At 42.9% G+C, this 17,755-nt stretch overlaps 1 protein-coding gene across 4 annotated transcripts in view; it reads left to right on the top strand.

Annotated features, from left to right (window-relative positions):
* The first annotated feature begins 566 nt into the window (after nt 1-566).
* The window catches only part of ENPP1 (ectonucleotide pyrophosphatase/phosphodiesterase 1), a 61,640-nt gene continuing 44,451 nt past the window's right edge, over nt 567-17,755 (top strand). Inside the window, exons 1-2 of one of the 4 annotated variants that reach the window (XM_074819081.1) lie at nt 650-761; nt 1,353-1,444. Coding sequence is in view for 2 of the 4 variants with exons in the window: in XM_074819080.1 (XP_074675181.1) it covers nt 567-761 (195 nt within the window). In the remaining 2 variants the exon portion in view is untranslated. Of the gene's footprint in view, nt 762-1,352; nt 1,445-14,263; nt 14,313-15,187; nt 15,217-17,755 lie in introns of those variants that run through there. The other 3 variants (XM_074819082.1, XM_074819080.1, XM_074819083.1) reach the window with 3 other exon arrangements.

Here is a 17,755-nt window from a genome sequence, read left to right as displayed (position 1 = left end):
CTCTGCCGGCACCGGCATCAGGACCAGGACCAGGACCAGGACCGGTCCCGGTCGCCCCCGCCCCGGCCGCCGCGCACACCTGTGTCGCCGCCGGGGCCGCTGGGCGGCTTCGGGAAAGGCCGCGCCACCGCCTCCGCCCGCTTCCCGCGGCGGGGGTCGGGCAGCGGAAACTTTCTCCGCTCCCTCGTAAACACGGCCCGGCGCCCTCCCCCGACCGCTATTTTGGAGCGGCGGGATGTGACGGCCCCTCCGCCGGCCCCGCGGCCCGGCCCGGCTCTGCCCCGCCGCCGCCCTGCCCGCAGGGAGGGGCGCCCGCGGCCCGCCCTCACCTGCAGGGAGGGGGCGGGAAGTGGGGGGCGGCCGAGCGGGGCGGGCGGGAAGGGAAGGGAAGGGAAGGGAAGGACCCGCTCCCTCCTCCGCGCTGCGGCCGGCGGGGGTGTCGGCGGGGGAGCGGGGGCCGCCCTCCCGGGCGGGGCGGGGCTGGAGCTGGAGCCGGGACCGGGGCCGGGCCGCCACGCTATTAATAGCCGTGGCCACGGCGGGTGGAGGACAGAGCTGCGGGGACCATGCAGGGCAACGGGCAGCAAGCGGCGGCGGGGAAGGGCCATGAGGATCATCACCTCGGTGGGATAGGGGCGGCTGACGGCGAGTTGCCGTCTGCGGCCGTGCCCATGCTGCCGGCCATGGAGGTGGCCGAGGAGCCGGAGAAAGCTCCGGGCGGCAAGAACAAGGACCCGAACACCTACAAAGTGCTCTCCCTGGTAAGGGCCGGGGGCGGCGGGCGGCCTTCCCCGGGGCTGCCCTCGCCGGCGGCGCGTGAGGAAGCGGTGCAGCCCGGGGCAGGTGTTTCGCCCCGCGGGGTTGGGGACCGGCAAACCTCTCCCCGGGCCCTCGGGGACGGGAGGGGAGCCGGTGGTGGGGCCTTCAGGGCCTCCTGGGGAGTCTGGGAGAGGAAAACCGCCCCAGGCAGCGGCGGCGCCTCAGGCCGCCCGGGGCCGCCGTGCTGAGGGATGGCTCCCGCCTTCCCGCCTTGGGGGTTGGCGTCGGGCGGGAGCGGGGCGCTTGCGCGGGCGTTACTGCTGCTAGACAGCGACCTGCAGGAGAGGGGGGTCCGTGACTGTTGTGGTGGTTTATTCTGCGCTTTTGACAGCGTTCAGAATCGTCTCGATTCTTGTGTAGTGTTCGTGGTTGTCCCATCTTCCATCATGTGGTTTTAGCTGTTTGGCGTAGGGGACACACCAGGAAAGACAAAACCAAGTTAAGACAGGACAATACTGCTGAAAAGCTTAAAAGAGTTCAAGAGCTGACAGGACAGGGGAAGTGTTAAAACTTTCTTTTCGCTGAATTTGAAGTACCGTGGATTGCAAGTTTGTCTCCAAGTGCTGCTTGGAGCCACTTTCAGCCCTGGTTCGGAAGCCCCGGTGGCCAAAGCCATTGTTAGCAGGTAGGTCAATTTCCAGTTTTAGCTGTGCTGCTCTATTATAATTATCCTCCCTGTAGAGATGTGAAAATAAGACCTTCCAGACTGCCTGGAGTGATCATTATGAGGCTAAAATCATTATCGAAGTGAAAGATCAGCAGGATTCTTGGAAGGAAGCTTCAGTGGAACTGCAGCAGACTTTATTACATGTATACATATCCATAAGTAGTGCCCTCTCAATGCATTAAAGCATAAGGATCAAGATGCCTTTCCAAATTTACCTATAGCTTTGTAATCTGGTTACTGTTTCAAATGAACCGTCCAATTTATCATAGAGACTACATGTTGGTCATACTTTATAGTATAACGGGTGGTAAGTTGCATTTCCAAGTTTGTCAGAACATTATAAGAATACCAAAATTCATGGAAGGATCTATGGTAGTTGCCATGTCGAAGTTTTTTTGGCACCCACTCTGATTAAAAGTTCTCTTAAATAAAGGTAGCAATTTGTAGCTTGTTTTATTACTTTGTTGTCTTCTGAGGAGGTTAAGTTTTGCCATCAAAGCCATTGCAGTTGGATGGTGGAAACAGCTCAGCTTTTTTCATGCTTAGGAACGGGTAGTAGTAGTGGAAAATAGTCATATCCTATTCAAAACCTAATGTTGTTGGTCTGAGCTTTTTAGGCTCTAATACAATAAAATTATTAGAGATACATAGCCACTTAAAGACTAGAATTGAGCACAAGTTTAAAATGTTTGCCAGTAGTTACTCTTCTGAATTAAGTCTTTATTTTCCAAACCACAACTGCTCCCTGAGAATTGGTAAAATGTTCATTCTGTGCTAAAGTGTCAGAGTGAAATATACATCATCTATACAGAAATAATTTAAGACTTCTAAATATAAATGGCCATGCCATATTGTTTTCGGCTGTTGCAGGGACAGAGATAATTTAGAGTATTCAGAGAGAACTTGAAAAACTTTCCAAATACTGCAGGTGTTATTGGATTGAGTAAAACAAGAATATATTTAACCTAAACATTGTGTTGGAAAGTGGAACACTAGAGTTGGAAATGTAAATTTGTTCTTTCTCACAAGGCAATGCATTTATGATGCATTGATGATACCATCCCAATGCAAGAAAGGGATAGACTCTTCTACTTGGTGTTTTGGATTGGGCCACGTGAAACTATAAAAGTGACTAGACATCGTTAGATTCCCTTTGCCTGCATTTACCATAGTTGGATGCACTGTTGCTTCCTTTATTTGGGTAGATAAACTTACCTGAAACCAGATTTTTTTTATGTTGAATTTTTTGTAAAAACTGATGAGTGCATTTCCGGTGATTGGAGAATACTTGGACTACTTTTTTCATTTTTTCTGGAAAGTACAGACTTGCTTGCATTCCCCACTTCTTGTCAGTGTGCCTGCCACCTGTACAATTGTCTGTACAATTTGTGAACACAGCCTTGATGTTTCCAGCTTCCATCCGTGAGCCAACCTTGCCCAAATACAGAGGAACTGCAGAGTTCCCATCTACAAAAGGTTGTACCATGCAAACTGCCCGTGGGTTTTGTTGGTTCCTCCAGAAGCCTCTGTGTTACATGGCAGTACTTAGTTGTTAACTGGATGCACATTGGTTGAGGGAGCACGTAAATAGATAAGGAAGTGGTGTAGAGTCACCTCCACTTCTAACAGTGCTAGTTGTGGCAGGTATCATTTTAAGTTCGGCTGTGGGTTTTCATACCTACAGGCATTCTCTTCTGTTGCAGCTGCACAGGGAGGATTCTGCAAATGGTGGGACAGACCCACGGGGATTTAGTAACCCATGGTGCTTCCCCAAGACAGTGGAATGAAAACATCCAGCTTTTGAGTAATCATGAGAGATGGTAATCCTTTTATCCATTTATGTAATTTCTGTGCACACCTCTTCATTTAGTGTCTTGCCAATTTTCTGAGCTCATACCTTTGTCCCTCAAAGCCCAACGAGCTGTCTGGCTGTAGTCTCTCCAGGCTCACCCACTGCTGTTGTGTGACTGAGCAGCATGCTGCTGCCCAAGAGCAGTGTAACTCTTGCTTAGGTTTGAGGTTTTCTATTCCATCTTGCCAGTGACTCTCAGGCATTACATTTTGGTCTGATTCACTCATTCCATTAAAATAAATTTTTCCATGGGTTTATAACAGCCTAAACATTGAGGAGAAAAGTAACAAAATGGACAATGTTTCTTTTTGACAGTTTCAGGCTTTCTTTGTCAGAAGTGGAGAACTCCTTCAAACTGACACTTTTGTTAGACAATTTCCTAAGGAGTTTTTGCAACTTGAGAATTGTTAATGAAAAAAATTTGTCAAAAAATTCCAGGTAAGGTTCAGGCTGAGACATTCAAAGTATGTTAGTTTCCTCTAAAGAGTAACTCAAGCATTTCAGAGTGCATAAAGGTAATAAATTGTGAAGTTCTAAAAAGTGCTGTGGGAATACACTTTAAAATATTTTGTATGTCTGGGATTATCTTTTCCTTGTACTTTTTTCATTAAGACAGTCTTCTTGGTGTCTACTCCTAGAAAGCTGCTCTGTGTTTTCCAGCTGGTTGGAGATGCAGTGAGAAGCAGTCCAGGATATGTGGTTGCACTCCTGTAGGTTTCCTTACTTTTTCTTTTGGATGTTTAGTGAACTCTTTCTTATCAGCCTGGGGATCAGACTAAGGCAGTGGGTGGGACAAGGCCCTGTAATCATCACTGAACTGAAGCCAGTGAAGGATACCATGATAAAGATGGCGCCCTTGGGAACCTCTGCACTGATCTGGGTTGTCTCTTTATCTAGCAGTGGAAGTTAAGTGTGCTGGGCTCTATTCAGGGACTGGTAAATCAAGAGAAATTTTTTCTTTCCCTATAATCGGCGCTTGTTAGATCCCACCTGGAATACTATGTCCAGGCTGGGGCCCTCCAGTACAGGAAAGATAATCCAACTAGAGCGACTTCAGCAGTGCCACCAAGGTGGTCTGGGCCTGGAGCTCTTGTCCTCATGAGGAGAGGCTGAGGGACCTGGGCTTGTTCAGTTTGGGGAAGAGATAGCTTGGGTGGGGAGCACCTAACAGCAGCCTTCCCATACTTCCGAGGACATCATCAAGAAGATGGAACTGGGCTCTGTACTGATATGCACAGTGGGAGAATGAGACAGTGGCAATAAACTGAAACAAGAGCTTCTTAGTGGATATGGTGGGGAAAAATCACTGTGAAGATAATGAAGTGTTGGAGCAGGTTACACAGAGAGATTATGTTGTCTCCACCTTTGGAAATTTTCAAGACTCAACAGCATAAAGCCCTGAGCAGCCAGGTCTGAATTCAGTTTTGACCCAACTTTGGGCAAGAGACGGGTCTAAAAATCTCTTGAGGTCCTTTCTAGCCTTATGATACTATAAATCCATTTCCAGCTGTCCATTGGTCTCAATATTAAGTGTGTAAGATCTGAATCACAAACCCCCATAAATGATAAATGAGATGATCTCAGACCAAGGAAGAGTATCTCTCTTCAACTAGTATCTGCCACTGCTGTGGTCAGGAGGGAATCTAACTATAGGAGAGATCCATTGGCTTTCAAGATATTTTAGATAAGAGTCCTGAAATTTTTTCACCACTATCTTCCAAAATAACCCATAGCTGCTGACTTTCTCCTCGTACAGGGAAAGATAGGTGTGCTGTGTCAGGATTTTGGAGACAGCTGTAGGCTTGTTTTTGTTTTTTATTTGGTTTGTGTTTTCTTCCCCCACAGAGATGAAGGTGTGGAAACAACCTTTTCTTATGTAGGTGTCTGGAAGATTGTATGCATGTTTGGTTGTTTTAATGCAGATGGTTTTCCTCCTAAATATGTTTGAGGATGCCCAAACCTTTGTATAGGTTAGTACTTTTTCGTAATAATGCATTTCTATATTCTTTCTCCAGAAAAGTTGCAAAATATCTATTTGTTTTATTTAATATACTTGTCAGCTTAATCTTACCTTCTCTTCTACATCTGCTGTTGGAGAAGGAAAGATGGGGAGCAGTTAGTGAGAGCAGGTGAGAAATGAGTTGGACTTGTCAAAGTAGTGTGTTGGTCAAGACCCTTCAAGAGAATGTTCTGCTCTTGAGTTCAGGCTCCTGAGAGGGGTGTGATCACTGGATGAACTCCTTTGTCTTCCACCGTTGCTGCAATGGGGTCTTGATTCCCAGGGGAAGGACTGTGTTGAAAGCTGTTTCCAAACTCATGGATTTTCCCTTTGTGCTCATCATACAGGCTCAGGAATTAATGTAACTCATGTGAGGAGAGGAAAGACAATGATAAGAAAGTGTTCATGCCCAAACCCTGTGATTTGGGACATGGTTATTGACTTCAGCCAACTTTGGTGTGGGTATTTTTGTGGGTATCAGTCAGTTCTTAAGCACTGGATTCAAGGACACTGTACTTTGTCCCTGAGTTTGTGAGACCTGGGTGCCATGTTCAGTCTTTCCTCTAATCTTTTCTGGCCCTCAGCAAATCTTTCCATTTTAGCCTTTTTGTACTGTTTTGCCCTTTTTCTTCTTTTTCAGTAACGGAAAGTAGTCCTTGCTGAAATTACTTTCTCCTGTGAGAGTGCTGGTTTGAGCTTAGGTGGGACTTCTGTGTTCCAAGAAACTCCACACAGTTTAACAAGTAATATTAAAGTAGCTGACTGTTACGCAATTTAACTTTTTTTGGCATCAAATATTTTCTGGTGAAATATGAAGTAAAAAAATGACAGTGACAGGATGGCCATAGTTTAAATAGACCTTGAAGCTCTTTGGGTTCAGAAATGTTGCAGCAGTTCTTGGCCAATCTCCAATATTTTAATATTTTGTAGGAAGCTCTATTCCAATGTTTGGAAACAAGGATGTTTTACAGTAAGTATCTTGCTGTCTTTCATCAACATTACAGCTCTCCAGCTCCAATGGTGGCTTGTTTTGAATTCTGAAGGCACAATAAAAACTGGTGTTTGACAAAAGATTTTTGTATTGCATTTGCTGTTGATATTGCTTAAATGCATCTAACTACAATACAATTGTAGCTATAAATACATTGTTATTCAATTTAATCCATCAAAAGAAAATTTGGGTTTTGGTGAATTTTAAGATCATTATAACTTCTAATGTTTTTCCTCAGTCAACTCATTTTTCAAGGAAGACTTTGCAGATAATTCTCATTATATGCCGGGAGCTGTCAACCCACAATTTCTTTACTCTTCAAGTCGTTACCTTCATGCTGGGTATCGAAGACAAAAATCATAATCTTGATCTCATACAATAAAAAGTTAAGAAATATTCAGCCATTTTAACTCTGAAGGATTTCCAGGGTTAATTTGTATTCTTGCTTTACTTGCACTTCACAGAACTAGTCAGCATATCCTACCCTAGATGACAGAAACTGGTATGAAATAAAAAATATTATTCAAAGAAATGCTTGCAGGAATTGAAGCTTTATACAAGGCCTTTTTACTTAAAACAAACAAACAAATCCAAACAAAAAAACCCACAACAAAAAATTCCACTTATATAAAAATCTTCCCCAAGGGAGAGTAGAGACCACCTTTGTTTGGAATTGTACTTGGAACTCATTTTAAATTTTATTGCCAAACTACATTGGCTTTGAATGTGGCTGTGTCACAGTTAAAGGTGTGATTGGGACTTTGCTAAGCATACTTCAGTTCACTTTGAGCTGGGTAGTTTAGGTATTGCTTCCATCATAGACAAAACTGTGGAGTGTAGGGCAGGCTGTGTGTTGCTCTCTTATGTAGCTGAGCTGGAGGATTTAAGCCATCTGGGAGGTTTTGGTCACCCCTCAGAAGCAGTGAATGCTTCTGGCTTCCTGGGCCCCAGCTGGAGTGCAAAGCTTGGAACAGGCTGAAGTACACCCAGCTGTGTGACTTGTGTGCTTCTGTCAACACTGCTGGCTGGTTCCCTGCCTGAAAACATCCATGTTGTGCCTAGGAATTTGAGTGTAGATTATCTGATGAGGGATGAGGCTGTAGTGTGCTAGGATCAGCCATTTTGTCCATCAGGCAAAACAAACGAGTGACTGGGACCGTGATTAGTGTCACGTGCTCAAGCTTCCTGCTTGAGCATTCAGAGCTCTGACTCTATCCACACCTTAGGGTTTTCATTACTTTAATTTTGCAGTAATAGTCTTTGCCTACCTGTCAAGCACCAGATGAGGGTAGGTTGTGCTGAAAGAGAAGGTAAAACTGTATCTAGGTGTGGTAACGGAGCAGACACAGGCAATGGCCTCATTGAAAAGGGACAGTCTCACCATACCTGAGCAAGGTGAGCAAAGCAGGTTTGGGGATGCTAACCAGGTTCAGCCAATGGTCTAGATTGCTGGTCCAAGGTCAAGGAAGAAAGTAAAGTCTGTGAGTTAGGGTCAGGGTCAATAGGGTGCTTGGCCAGGATGGACAAGTGGCTTCAGTGTGGCTGTGACAGAGCTCAGACAGGGGACAGTGGCAAGTGCTGGCTGAAACAAGGTGAGGGAGTGACTCTGCTGAGCTTCTTCTAGCTTTTTGTTGAAGAGCTGCCTTCAAGGCTGGTTGAGGTTTCCCAAAAAGTGCTCTCAACAGCTGAAAGAGAATTGGAGAACTGTCCACAAACACAGGCAGCCAAACTCCTGGGAGGGGGAAAGTGTGCCTTTGGTCTGGACACCACCTCCATGTAGTTCTGCAAGGCTTTCAGATACTAAAATAATAAGGAATACGTTAACAGTTTCAATTGATAGACTTTCTGTAGAGATAATTATTAACTTGAATTCAGAATAACTTAGTTGTTGTGCTAAAACTGTTGGATTTCAGGCAAGGCCAAAGATATAAAAATTATGCAAGGCTTCCTTCCAACTCTGGTTCTTCAAAATTTTTCCTTGGCATTCTTTCACTAATATCAGTAGAATTACACAAGGAGTGAATTGTTCTGATTTGAGTTGCTGTGTAAGCTATGTTTTTGTTGCTTTCAGCTGAAAGGAGGAATGGAACAAATTAAAGGCTTTGAAAACATGAAAGGTATGAAAAGTTTCTCATCTTGGAGCTGGTATTAGAAATTAATATATTGGCAAACATCACTGTGACCATATCCTATGGGCAGTGGATAAATACTTGTTTTAAAGAATTTTCTGTCTGATGGAATTTGGATGAAACTGTAGTAGATAGGATTTTTCAGAGAAGCTATTTTACAGTGATCAATATTGGAATGTTATTTTGAATATAGGACAGGAAATATATCAAAACAAAGTAAAAATGAACTTTTTGCACTGAAAAGCAAAAAATACTTTTCTGCACAGGTGTTGTACAGGTCAACTGTATAAAAAGTTTCCTTTAAGTGTACTTATAAGACAGCAGTAGATTTTGTTGTAAATGGGATGTGGTAGAGGGCAAAGGAAAATATTAAAAATAAAGACTTTTGGCAGATAGGCTATTGTTTAACTGTTCAACACTGAATAAGTTAGCTATGGAGGAAAAGGGAAACAATGAGAAAAGATTTAATGTTTGCATTTCTGAAGAAAGTCAGATGAGTGTGAACCTTGTCCTAGTTCTGCTGTGTAATGGCATCTAGGCAAGTCAACCTATATAATTGCCTTCTAATATGTGGTAGTATTTGGGTACAAGTATGTGTTAAAGGTTTTTTGTTTGTTTGTTGTTCATAAAATAACAAAAAGTATAATGTTAGAGCTGCTTGCACAAAAGTCAATAATCAAACTCAGCTATTTATCTTCCATTCTGCTGTTTGTCTCTGGCATGATCAAGTGGGCCAGTTCCTGAGTCTTTTTCAGGCTGAAATATGTTTCCATGTTGTAAAGCATGAAAATTTGATAGCCTGCCTTTTGTTTTTTTAGGGACTATATTCAAAGGGTGCAGAGGTAAATAACAGCCTCTCTGTCAGCCCTGGCCTTTGTTTCAGGAAAATGGCCAAAGGATTCAGGGCTGAAGATGTGCCTGTGATTGATACCATTATGCTTAGTAAAGACCCATAGTGAATAGCTTTAAAACATTATTCGTCCCATCTTCTTCCTGTACCACTCTGTGCTTCTGCAACTTCTGACACTCCTTACATTTTTAGTGTTTTACAGGATTTTTCCACTTGCTCTTTAAGGTCGATGTGTCTTACACAACTGGAGTGCTGCAATCAATAGCTACAAGCTCTTCAGGAGGGATAGACAGGGAAGGAGAGGTGGTGGAGTGGCCCTGTATGTAAGAGAATGCTATGACAGATCAGAAATCAAGTATAGTAATAACGGGGTTGAGAGTGTTTGGATTAGGTTAAGGACTGATAAAGCAGATTTTGCTATGGGAGTCTGCTATAGACCTCCCAACCAAAGCAGTGAGGTGGATGAAGCTTTCTATAAACAGTTGGGAGAAATCTCGCCGTCACTTGCTGTTGTTCTTGTGGGGGACTTTAACCTCCCGGGTATCTGCTGGGATCACAGCACAGCAGAGAGGAACAATCCAGGAGGTTCCTGGAATGTGTGGAGGATAACTTCCTCACAAGGATGGTGAGTGAGCCAATCAGGGAAGGTGCCCTCCTGGACCTGCTTCTTGTGAACAGGGAAGAGCTTGTGGGGGAAGTAAAGGTTGGAGGCCGTCTAGGGTGCAGTGATCATGAGATGATTGAGTTTTCAATCCATGGAGAAACAAAGAGAGGGGTTAGTAAAACTGCCTCCTTAGACTTCCGGAGGGCTAACTTTAACTTGTTAACAAAATCCCTTGGGAGGCTGCCTTGAAGGATATGGGAGCCCAGGAAGGCTGGACATACTTCAAGAGCGAAGTCTTAAAGGCACAGGAGCAGGCTGTTCCCGTGTGCCGAAAAACAAGCAGGTAGGGAAGGAGACCGGCCTGGCTAAACAGGGATCTTTGGCTGGATCTCAAGGACAAAAGGAGAATCTATTGCCTTTGGAAGAGGGGCCAGGTCTCTCATGAAGACTATAAAGATGTAGTGAAGTTATGCAGGGAGAACATTAGGAGAGCCAAAGCACAGCTAGAGCTCAACTTGGCTACAGCTGTTAAGGATAATAAAAAATGTTTGCATAAATTCGTTAACAGCAAAAGGAGGATTAGGGAAAATCTCCCTCCTTTATTGGATGCAGAGGGAAACATGGTAACTAAGGATGAGGAAAAGGCTGAGGTGCTCAATGCCTACTTTGCCTCAGTCTTTAGCAGTGGAACTGGCTGTTCCCTGGACACCCAGCCTCATGAGCTGGGAGATGGGGAGGGGAAGCAGACTGAGGTCAGCACAGCTGAAGAGGAGGTGGTCAGAGACCTGCTACGCCACTTGGATGCACACAAGTCTGTGGGACCGGATGGGTTACACCCAAGGGTGCTGAAAGAGTTGGCAGATGTGCTCGCCAAGCCGCTTTCCATGATTTAACTGAAATCATGGCTAACTGGGGAGGCCCCATTGGACTGGAGGGTGGCAAATGTGACACCCATCTACAAGAAAGGCAGAAAGGACAATCCAGGAAACTATAGATCTGTCAGTCTGACCTCGGTGCCAGGGAAGGTCATGGATCAGGTCATCTTGAGTGCCATTAAAAGTCATATAATGGACAACCAGATGATCAGGCCCAGTCAGCATGGGTTTATGAAAGGCAGGTCCTGCCTGAAAAACCTGATCTCCTTCTATGACAGGGTGACCTGCTTATTGGATGAGGGAAAGGCTGTGGATGTTGATTACCTTAACTTCAGTAAGGCCTTTGACACCGTTTCCCACAGCATTCTCCTGGCAAAACTGGCTGCTCGCGGCTTGGATGGGCACACGCTTTACCGGGTAAAAAACTGGCTGGATGGCTGGGCCCAAAGAGTTGTGGTGAATGGAGTTAAATCTGGTTGGCGGCCGGTCATGAGTTGTGTCCCCCAGGGCTCGGTTTTGGGGCTGCTCCTGTTGAACATCTTTATTGATGACCTAGATGAGGGGACTGAGTGCACCCTCAGTAAGTTTGCAGATGACACCAAGTTGGGTGGGAGTGTTGATCTGCTCGAGGGTAGGGAGGCTCTGCAGAGAGATCTGGACAGGCTGGAGCGATGGGCTAAGGCCAGCTGTAGGAGTTTCAATAAGGCCAAATGCCGGGTGCTGCACTTGGGCCACAACAACCCCCATCAGCTCTACAGGCTTGGGGAGGAGTGGCTGGAGAGCTGCCAGTCAGAGAGGGACCTGGGGGTGTTGATTGACAGCCGGCTGAACATGAGCCAGCGGTGTGCCCAGGTGGCCAAGAAGGCCAATGGTATCCTGGCTTGCACCAGAAATAGCGTGGCCCGCAGGGACAGGGAAGTGATCTTGCCCCTGTACTTTGCACTGGTGAGGCCACACCTCTATTCCTGTGTTCAGTTTTGGGCCCCTCACTACAAAAAGGACATTGAATTACTCGAGCGTGTCCACAGAAGGGCAATGCAGCTGGTGAAGGGTCTGGAGCACAGGTCTTATGAGGAGCGGCTGAGGGAACTGGGGTTGTTTAGTCTGGAGAAGAGGAGGCTGAGGGGAGACTTCATCGCCCTCTACAGCTACCTGAAAGAGGTTGCAGGGAGATGGGGATGAGTCTCTTTAACCAAGTAACAAGCGATAGGACTAGAGGGAATGGCCTCAAGTTGCGCCAGGGAAGGTTTAGACTGGATATTAGTAAGTATTTCTTTACAGAACGGGTTGTTAAGCGTTGGAATGGGCTGCCCAGGGAGGTGGTGGAGTCCCCATCCCTGGAGGTGTTTAAGAGTAGGGTCGACATAGTGCTGAGGGATATGGTGTAGTTGGGAGCTGTCAATGTTAGGTTAATGGTTGGACTGGATGATCTTCAAGGTCTTTTCCAACCTAGATGATTCTGTGATTCCTGCCTAGCTGAATGTTACTGTCATGATGCTGGGGAAAAATGGAGGTGAATATAGGCTTACTTGGTATATTTAGTGATATTATGGTACCCAGTAGAAGTAGCCCCCTTTTTACACTGTTCTTGTTGCAACTCTCATGACAGCATTATAAATTGGAAGGGCTTTAGCTTTATTCTTGAAAAGGTATTTTTGGAATAGGAAGAGCATGAAGATGGCTCAAGGCCATATTTTCTTCTCCTGTTTTGCTTTTATTCACGGCTCAAGTGCAACTTGCTTGAACAGCAGTTTTGACTTGGCATAATACTGACAGTTTCTTCTCTTTCTGTGTAACCGTGTATTCATATGTGGTTGTCACTAAAGCAGATGGCATGTGGTGGTCTTTGTTCTGTGTTTGTAGTCTGCTGTGCTGAATAAAAGAATTGTGTTTGAAAGCACAATATCACTTTTTTCCCTTGTAAATAAAGATCAGTTTGTCAGTCCTGGTTATTCTTAAGTTTTTACAAAAACCTACCTGCAGATTAAATAGCAGGGTCAGCTGCTATCTGTTTTCTGGGAATCTAACCAGAGGTTGTATTTTCTCTTCTTTTTGGCTAGCATATAGTTGTACTTTAGTTTCTCTCTAAATTCTTCCGTGATGTAAAATGCATTGAAAAACAAAACAGCCAGTGTAAAATGTGTGTGCTTTGATAACAGTTCATGTGTTAATGCCTTCCAGGAGAATATGTATTTATGCAGTTGGACAAGCAAAAAATAACAAAAATATTTTAGATCTTAGCTGACAGGTGGTAACTCTGTTCTATATGTCTCTTTCTTGTTAAAAAACAGATGCTTGAATAGTTTTGGAAGGTATTTAGAGATCTATAGTATGATAGTATCTTCTGCTGATAATTCCCTGCTGAATGAACAGTTATCACTCTTTGGTAAGCTTTGTGAAGGCTTTTTATAATATCTTACAGTGGTGTGAGCTACCTTTAAAGCAGTCTTGTCCTTCAAATGACCTTAGGTTGCAATAGTATTCAATAACACTTTTGGGAACATCCAACAGAAACAGCGAGAGTTGACCTTCTGTGTGCTGCTTTGAGAAGAAAAACAATAATCCCTATATGTTTTTAGAGTAAATCTTCTTTTTAGCTCTGAAAAGGTTTTGGACATAAGCTCCAGCTTTTCTATCCACTGACTTTGGGATAGTCGGTCACCTTCAGTGTTTCAGGACAACCAGAACCTGCTGCCTCAGTAGCTCTCTTCTTCCTCCTGAGCTCTAGGTGTGGAATGTGGATCAACAGAAGCAAATCTTTGAAGAGCATAAAAATATTTGCAAACGTGGAAAGAAGAGATGAGTGGTGCAAGAAGTAGGTGGTGCACTTGTTTCAGTGCTGATAACTTTTTTTTTAAATGTGATATATTTAGGTATACAGCTGTACTGGTGTGAGTGAAGTATCCACCTTTCAGTTAAGTAAACTTCATTAAGTTTCCCCTTCTTTTGAATAAAACTGATCTCTTAGGGTTATCCCTGTTTAAAAATAACTTTTTACAAGTATGAATAAGTGTTCCACTTCCCCTGGCAAGTGTAGATAAGATTTTTTTTCCTCTGTACAGTGTGCTTTCTGCATTTTTAACAATGCCCTTTTAAAGGCAGAAGGCAACTTCATTCTTATTTGCAATTCATTATTTATTATTGTGTTCTTTACATTTTTGCAGATCACGGTTTTTGTCAAAGATATTTCAGTGCTAAGGTCCAGGTAGTTAGTCATCTATTCTAGATGCACAAACCAGTGAAAACATAGCATGCCCTTCACAGTCCTCAGTGTTTTTGGAAAATTCCATGGGGTTTTTGTAATACTGGCCCTACAGACCCAGTCTAGATGTTCTCCCTTCGTGGATAGACATGACACAACTGTGGGAGTCAATCATGGAGATGAGAATGGAAAACCATTGCTTTGCATTGCTTCTTTGTTAATGTGTAGCTGTTAATGGATGCCTTAAACTTTGGAGTGACAAGTTTTGTTGGCCTCGGAACACCAGGGATGAAGAAAGGAAGATGGAAAGCAACTGAGTACATGGTAGGCAAAGAGTGAGGAAGATCAACACAGAAAGAAACTTAACTCAGAATGATTATTCCTTAAAAGAAATATCAATGCATTCTTTGCAAAGAAAAAGGAGAACAGAAGAGTAGAGCAGGAGTAGGGGAGATGGACAGAGTTAGGGAAGAGTGAAAAGGAAGGGGCAGTAGCATTGACTGTGCCAGGGAAGAGTAAAATAAGATGGTAAAGGAAAGGTGACACTAGCTAAGGTTAGTGAGAGATTTCTTTGTATGTCGCTAAGACACGTACAGTTGACAAGTCTCTTTGGGATCCAGTGTCTGCAGCCTGCATGCTTGGTGGCCCTTCCAGCTCCCTCAAGTAATCTGAGAAATTCTCTTCAACTGCAGTTCTAGAGATGAGTGACGGAAATGATTCTGCTCTCTAACCATGTTATCATATTTCCATCTGCCCAGCTCAAAATAAAAGGCTTTTGAAATGTTTTCAGGATTGCAGTTTTCCAGACACTGAACCACCTATTCCCAACCACTATAATGTTTACAAAGCAGAGCTTTTATTGCTTCCTCCCACGTAAAGGAAGCAGTGATGGGACAGAGATTCATCCCTAGATGACAATGGTTTTTGATTCCAAAACAAACTTTCTGAAAAATATTTTTAAAACAAAGAAGGACACTTTCTTCTCTGCATTTGTTACTGTGTTGGTTTAAAAACTTTTCTCAGATACTATATTAAAACCATATCTGACATTTTGTCCTAGCAATCTCTCAAGTTACAGATCATAAAAAATTCATGTGCTACTTCTGTGTATAACAAGGCTGGGTTCTTTAATTTTATTTGCCTTCTTACTAAATGTTGGATTCCCATACTCTTTCTTAATTGCACCTTTCTCTTTTGAGGGGAAGACTATGGGAGAGAGAGAGAACAGGTAAGATTTTTCTCATTTTGTTTAAAAAGACAGACTAAATCTTTAAGGCAGGTGATAGGTTGACAGTGTGGTAGTAGCTAGAGATTTGAGTCTGCTTGCAGCAGGATGCTGCAGAGTTCTAATAAGGTTCTTGATAGTAAACCTTAAACTACATGTGCAGCTACTTGTCTTTAGATTAAAAAAAATATAATCTTTACACAGCAGACTGCAACATGCCAAACCTGAGCTACCTGTATGTAAAATATTTCAGGTTATAGTAGTAACCTACCTGCTGCAACAAGGTCCCATATAGCAAGAAGCAAAGTAAATTAGTCCACATTTGAGCTGCAGCAGCAAGATGACTTTCTGTACCTGGGTGACCTTTAAAGCTAGTTTGAATATTCCTTGTCATCTGCAGAGCTGGTAATCTTAGAGCCTTTCCACTGACAATAGAGCAACTACTAGTGCAACACCTCTTACTGTGCCTAGTCAGGACTGCTGCTGCTCTTGGCCAGTATTAGTTGCTCCACATTGTTCCAGCTGAACATTTGTTCAATTTGCATGGATAATGTCTATATGACTGAAGTCATTCAGGCTCAAGATAAAGCTTTGATTCAAAGCCTTAAATGCTAAACTGTAATTGCAAGGTATAGTCCACTACATGAGGTTGGCTGTCCCAGAACATTGTCAAATACTTTACCTCTAAGCTTGCCATTTTTGTGAATCTTCTTTATTAAATGTCAGAGAAAGAAAGAATAAAAAAAAAAAAAAGCGGGGGGGAAGCTTTAGTATTTTGCAGTAAAATATTTTTAAGAACAAAATTTAAAGTAGTGGGGCTAATGTTAAGAAAGCAAAGGCTTGGATGTAATGAGTCAATAGAAGTTCCCAGATCTTCATTTATTACAGGTGGACATAGTATATCAGGTAAGGTCCTGGACCGTGTTTTCCCTTATGTATATATAAGAAATTTGAGAATTGAACTGGTTTGTAGTATGCTGTGGTTTGTGATGCTATGAGGTTTCTGGAGTATTAGTTGCAGGAAACACAAGTTGCACTACTGCATCAAGTAGCATTACCATTTTGTTGTATTTCCTACTCAAAAGAACATTCATATGCCTCAGTGAACATAATCCTTTCATGTTTTTGCTTGTTGAAATTAATTATGTTCTGGGAAGTGTAAAACTGAAAATCTGGAATACAATACAAAACTGATTTTGTAACATTTGGTGCCAAAATCTCAGGAATTATTTGTGAAAACTTTAGTGAGAATTTACCAATTTTAGCTGGGAAGTATTATAATGCTACCACTTTGGAGTGGGTTTTATTTAGATTTTATATTGATTTGGTGTCACAAATTCCTTGGTTTTAAACATGCATTACCTACACTGAAGCTCCATAAAGGAATATTATTAGTCCATTTAGTGGCACTGCAGTGTTTTCATTACAAGGATGTCTTAGGTGTCATAAGTCCCATAGGTCACGTAGCTATTTGAAGAGATGAGAATAAAGCTCTTATGGATAGAGTAGATGTGGTTTTTGTTTGCCTTAAAGTGTGTTTGTGGTTACTTGTCAGAGGACATTCTGCTCTTTGATCTTAGTAGCAGGGCCTGGTGGGAGTAGAGAAGCAATATATCATCACCCTTAAATAAAATGCTCTCAAGTTGGCTTTTTAAAAACAAACCAATTCGTAATTTAATTAGGACAATAACAGGATTTGCTCTCTCCATTGATTTTGCTGGGCTTTGGCATCTTGTTTGATGTGCTACCTACCTAGCTGTGCACGTGCTCTCATCTAGGTTATATTTCAAAGGTCCAGATTAATTTATGTGGAAGATAATACTGTTGATACTGACTTAACAGAAAATGTTGTTGATACTGCACATGTTAGTATGCTGTTAAAAATAAAAAAGGCAAGTACAGAGCTCTAGCAGTTGTGTTTATTCTTGACAGCTGAATTAATGGAGACTTGCACCTTTCTGTCAGTTGTAGTGTATCTGTGTGCACCGATAATGCTAGAGTTTTTCTCCTTCTTTCCTTGTCAATTCAAAGATAGATTTGAACTCAAAAAGTACTTATTTCTATTACATTGAAAAATCTAAGATTCCAGACTTGCCTGGTTCAGAATTCTAGACCAAAGTTTCATCAGGTCCAGTCTAGAATTCCCTTTTTTATGAATGCTATAAATGTAATATTTTTGATATTGATTAATACTGAACTTCAAAGTCCAAAATAATACCTGAATTTCAATGCTGCACATTCCAGAAATTTCTTACTGTCTTCATTAACTGCTTAGTGAAAAAAATTGTATAATGAACTGTATATTTGTTAGAAACAACATAAATAACTTTTATTTGCTCAAGTGCTTGCAGTCTTTAAAAAGGTAAGCTTGAGAAATAATTAGGTGCATTTTAAAATGGGATGAATTTTTGCCACATCACAACATGATTCAGGCATACTCAAAAGACTGGCTCAGCAGCTTTTGCTGATGGTGGAGGAGGAAAAAAGGGAGAGACTTTGTGTAGGCATGTAAATAAAGTTATTGAAGTATTGTTTGAAAGCA

This window comes from Strix aluco, chromosome 3 (assembly GCF_031877795.1).
Source record: "Strix aluco isolate bStrAlu1 chromosome 3, bStrAlu1.hap1, whole genome shotgun sequence".
Taxonomy (NCBI): domain Eukaryota; kingdom Metazoa; phylum Chordata; class Aves; order Strigiformes; family Strigidae; genus Strix; species Strix aluco.
Note: the sequence above shows the minus strand (reverse complement) of the source record. Positions and strands in the feature narration are given on the sequence as shown.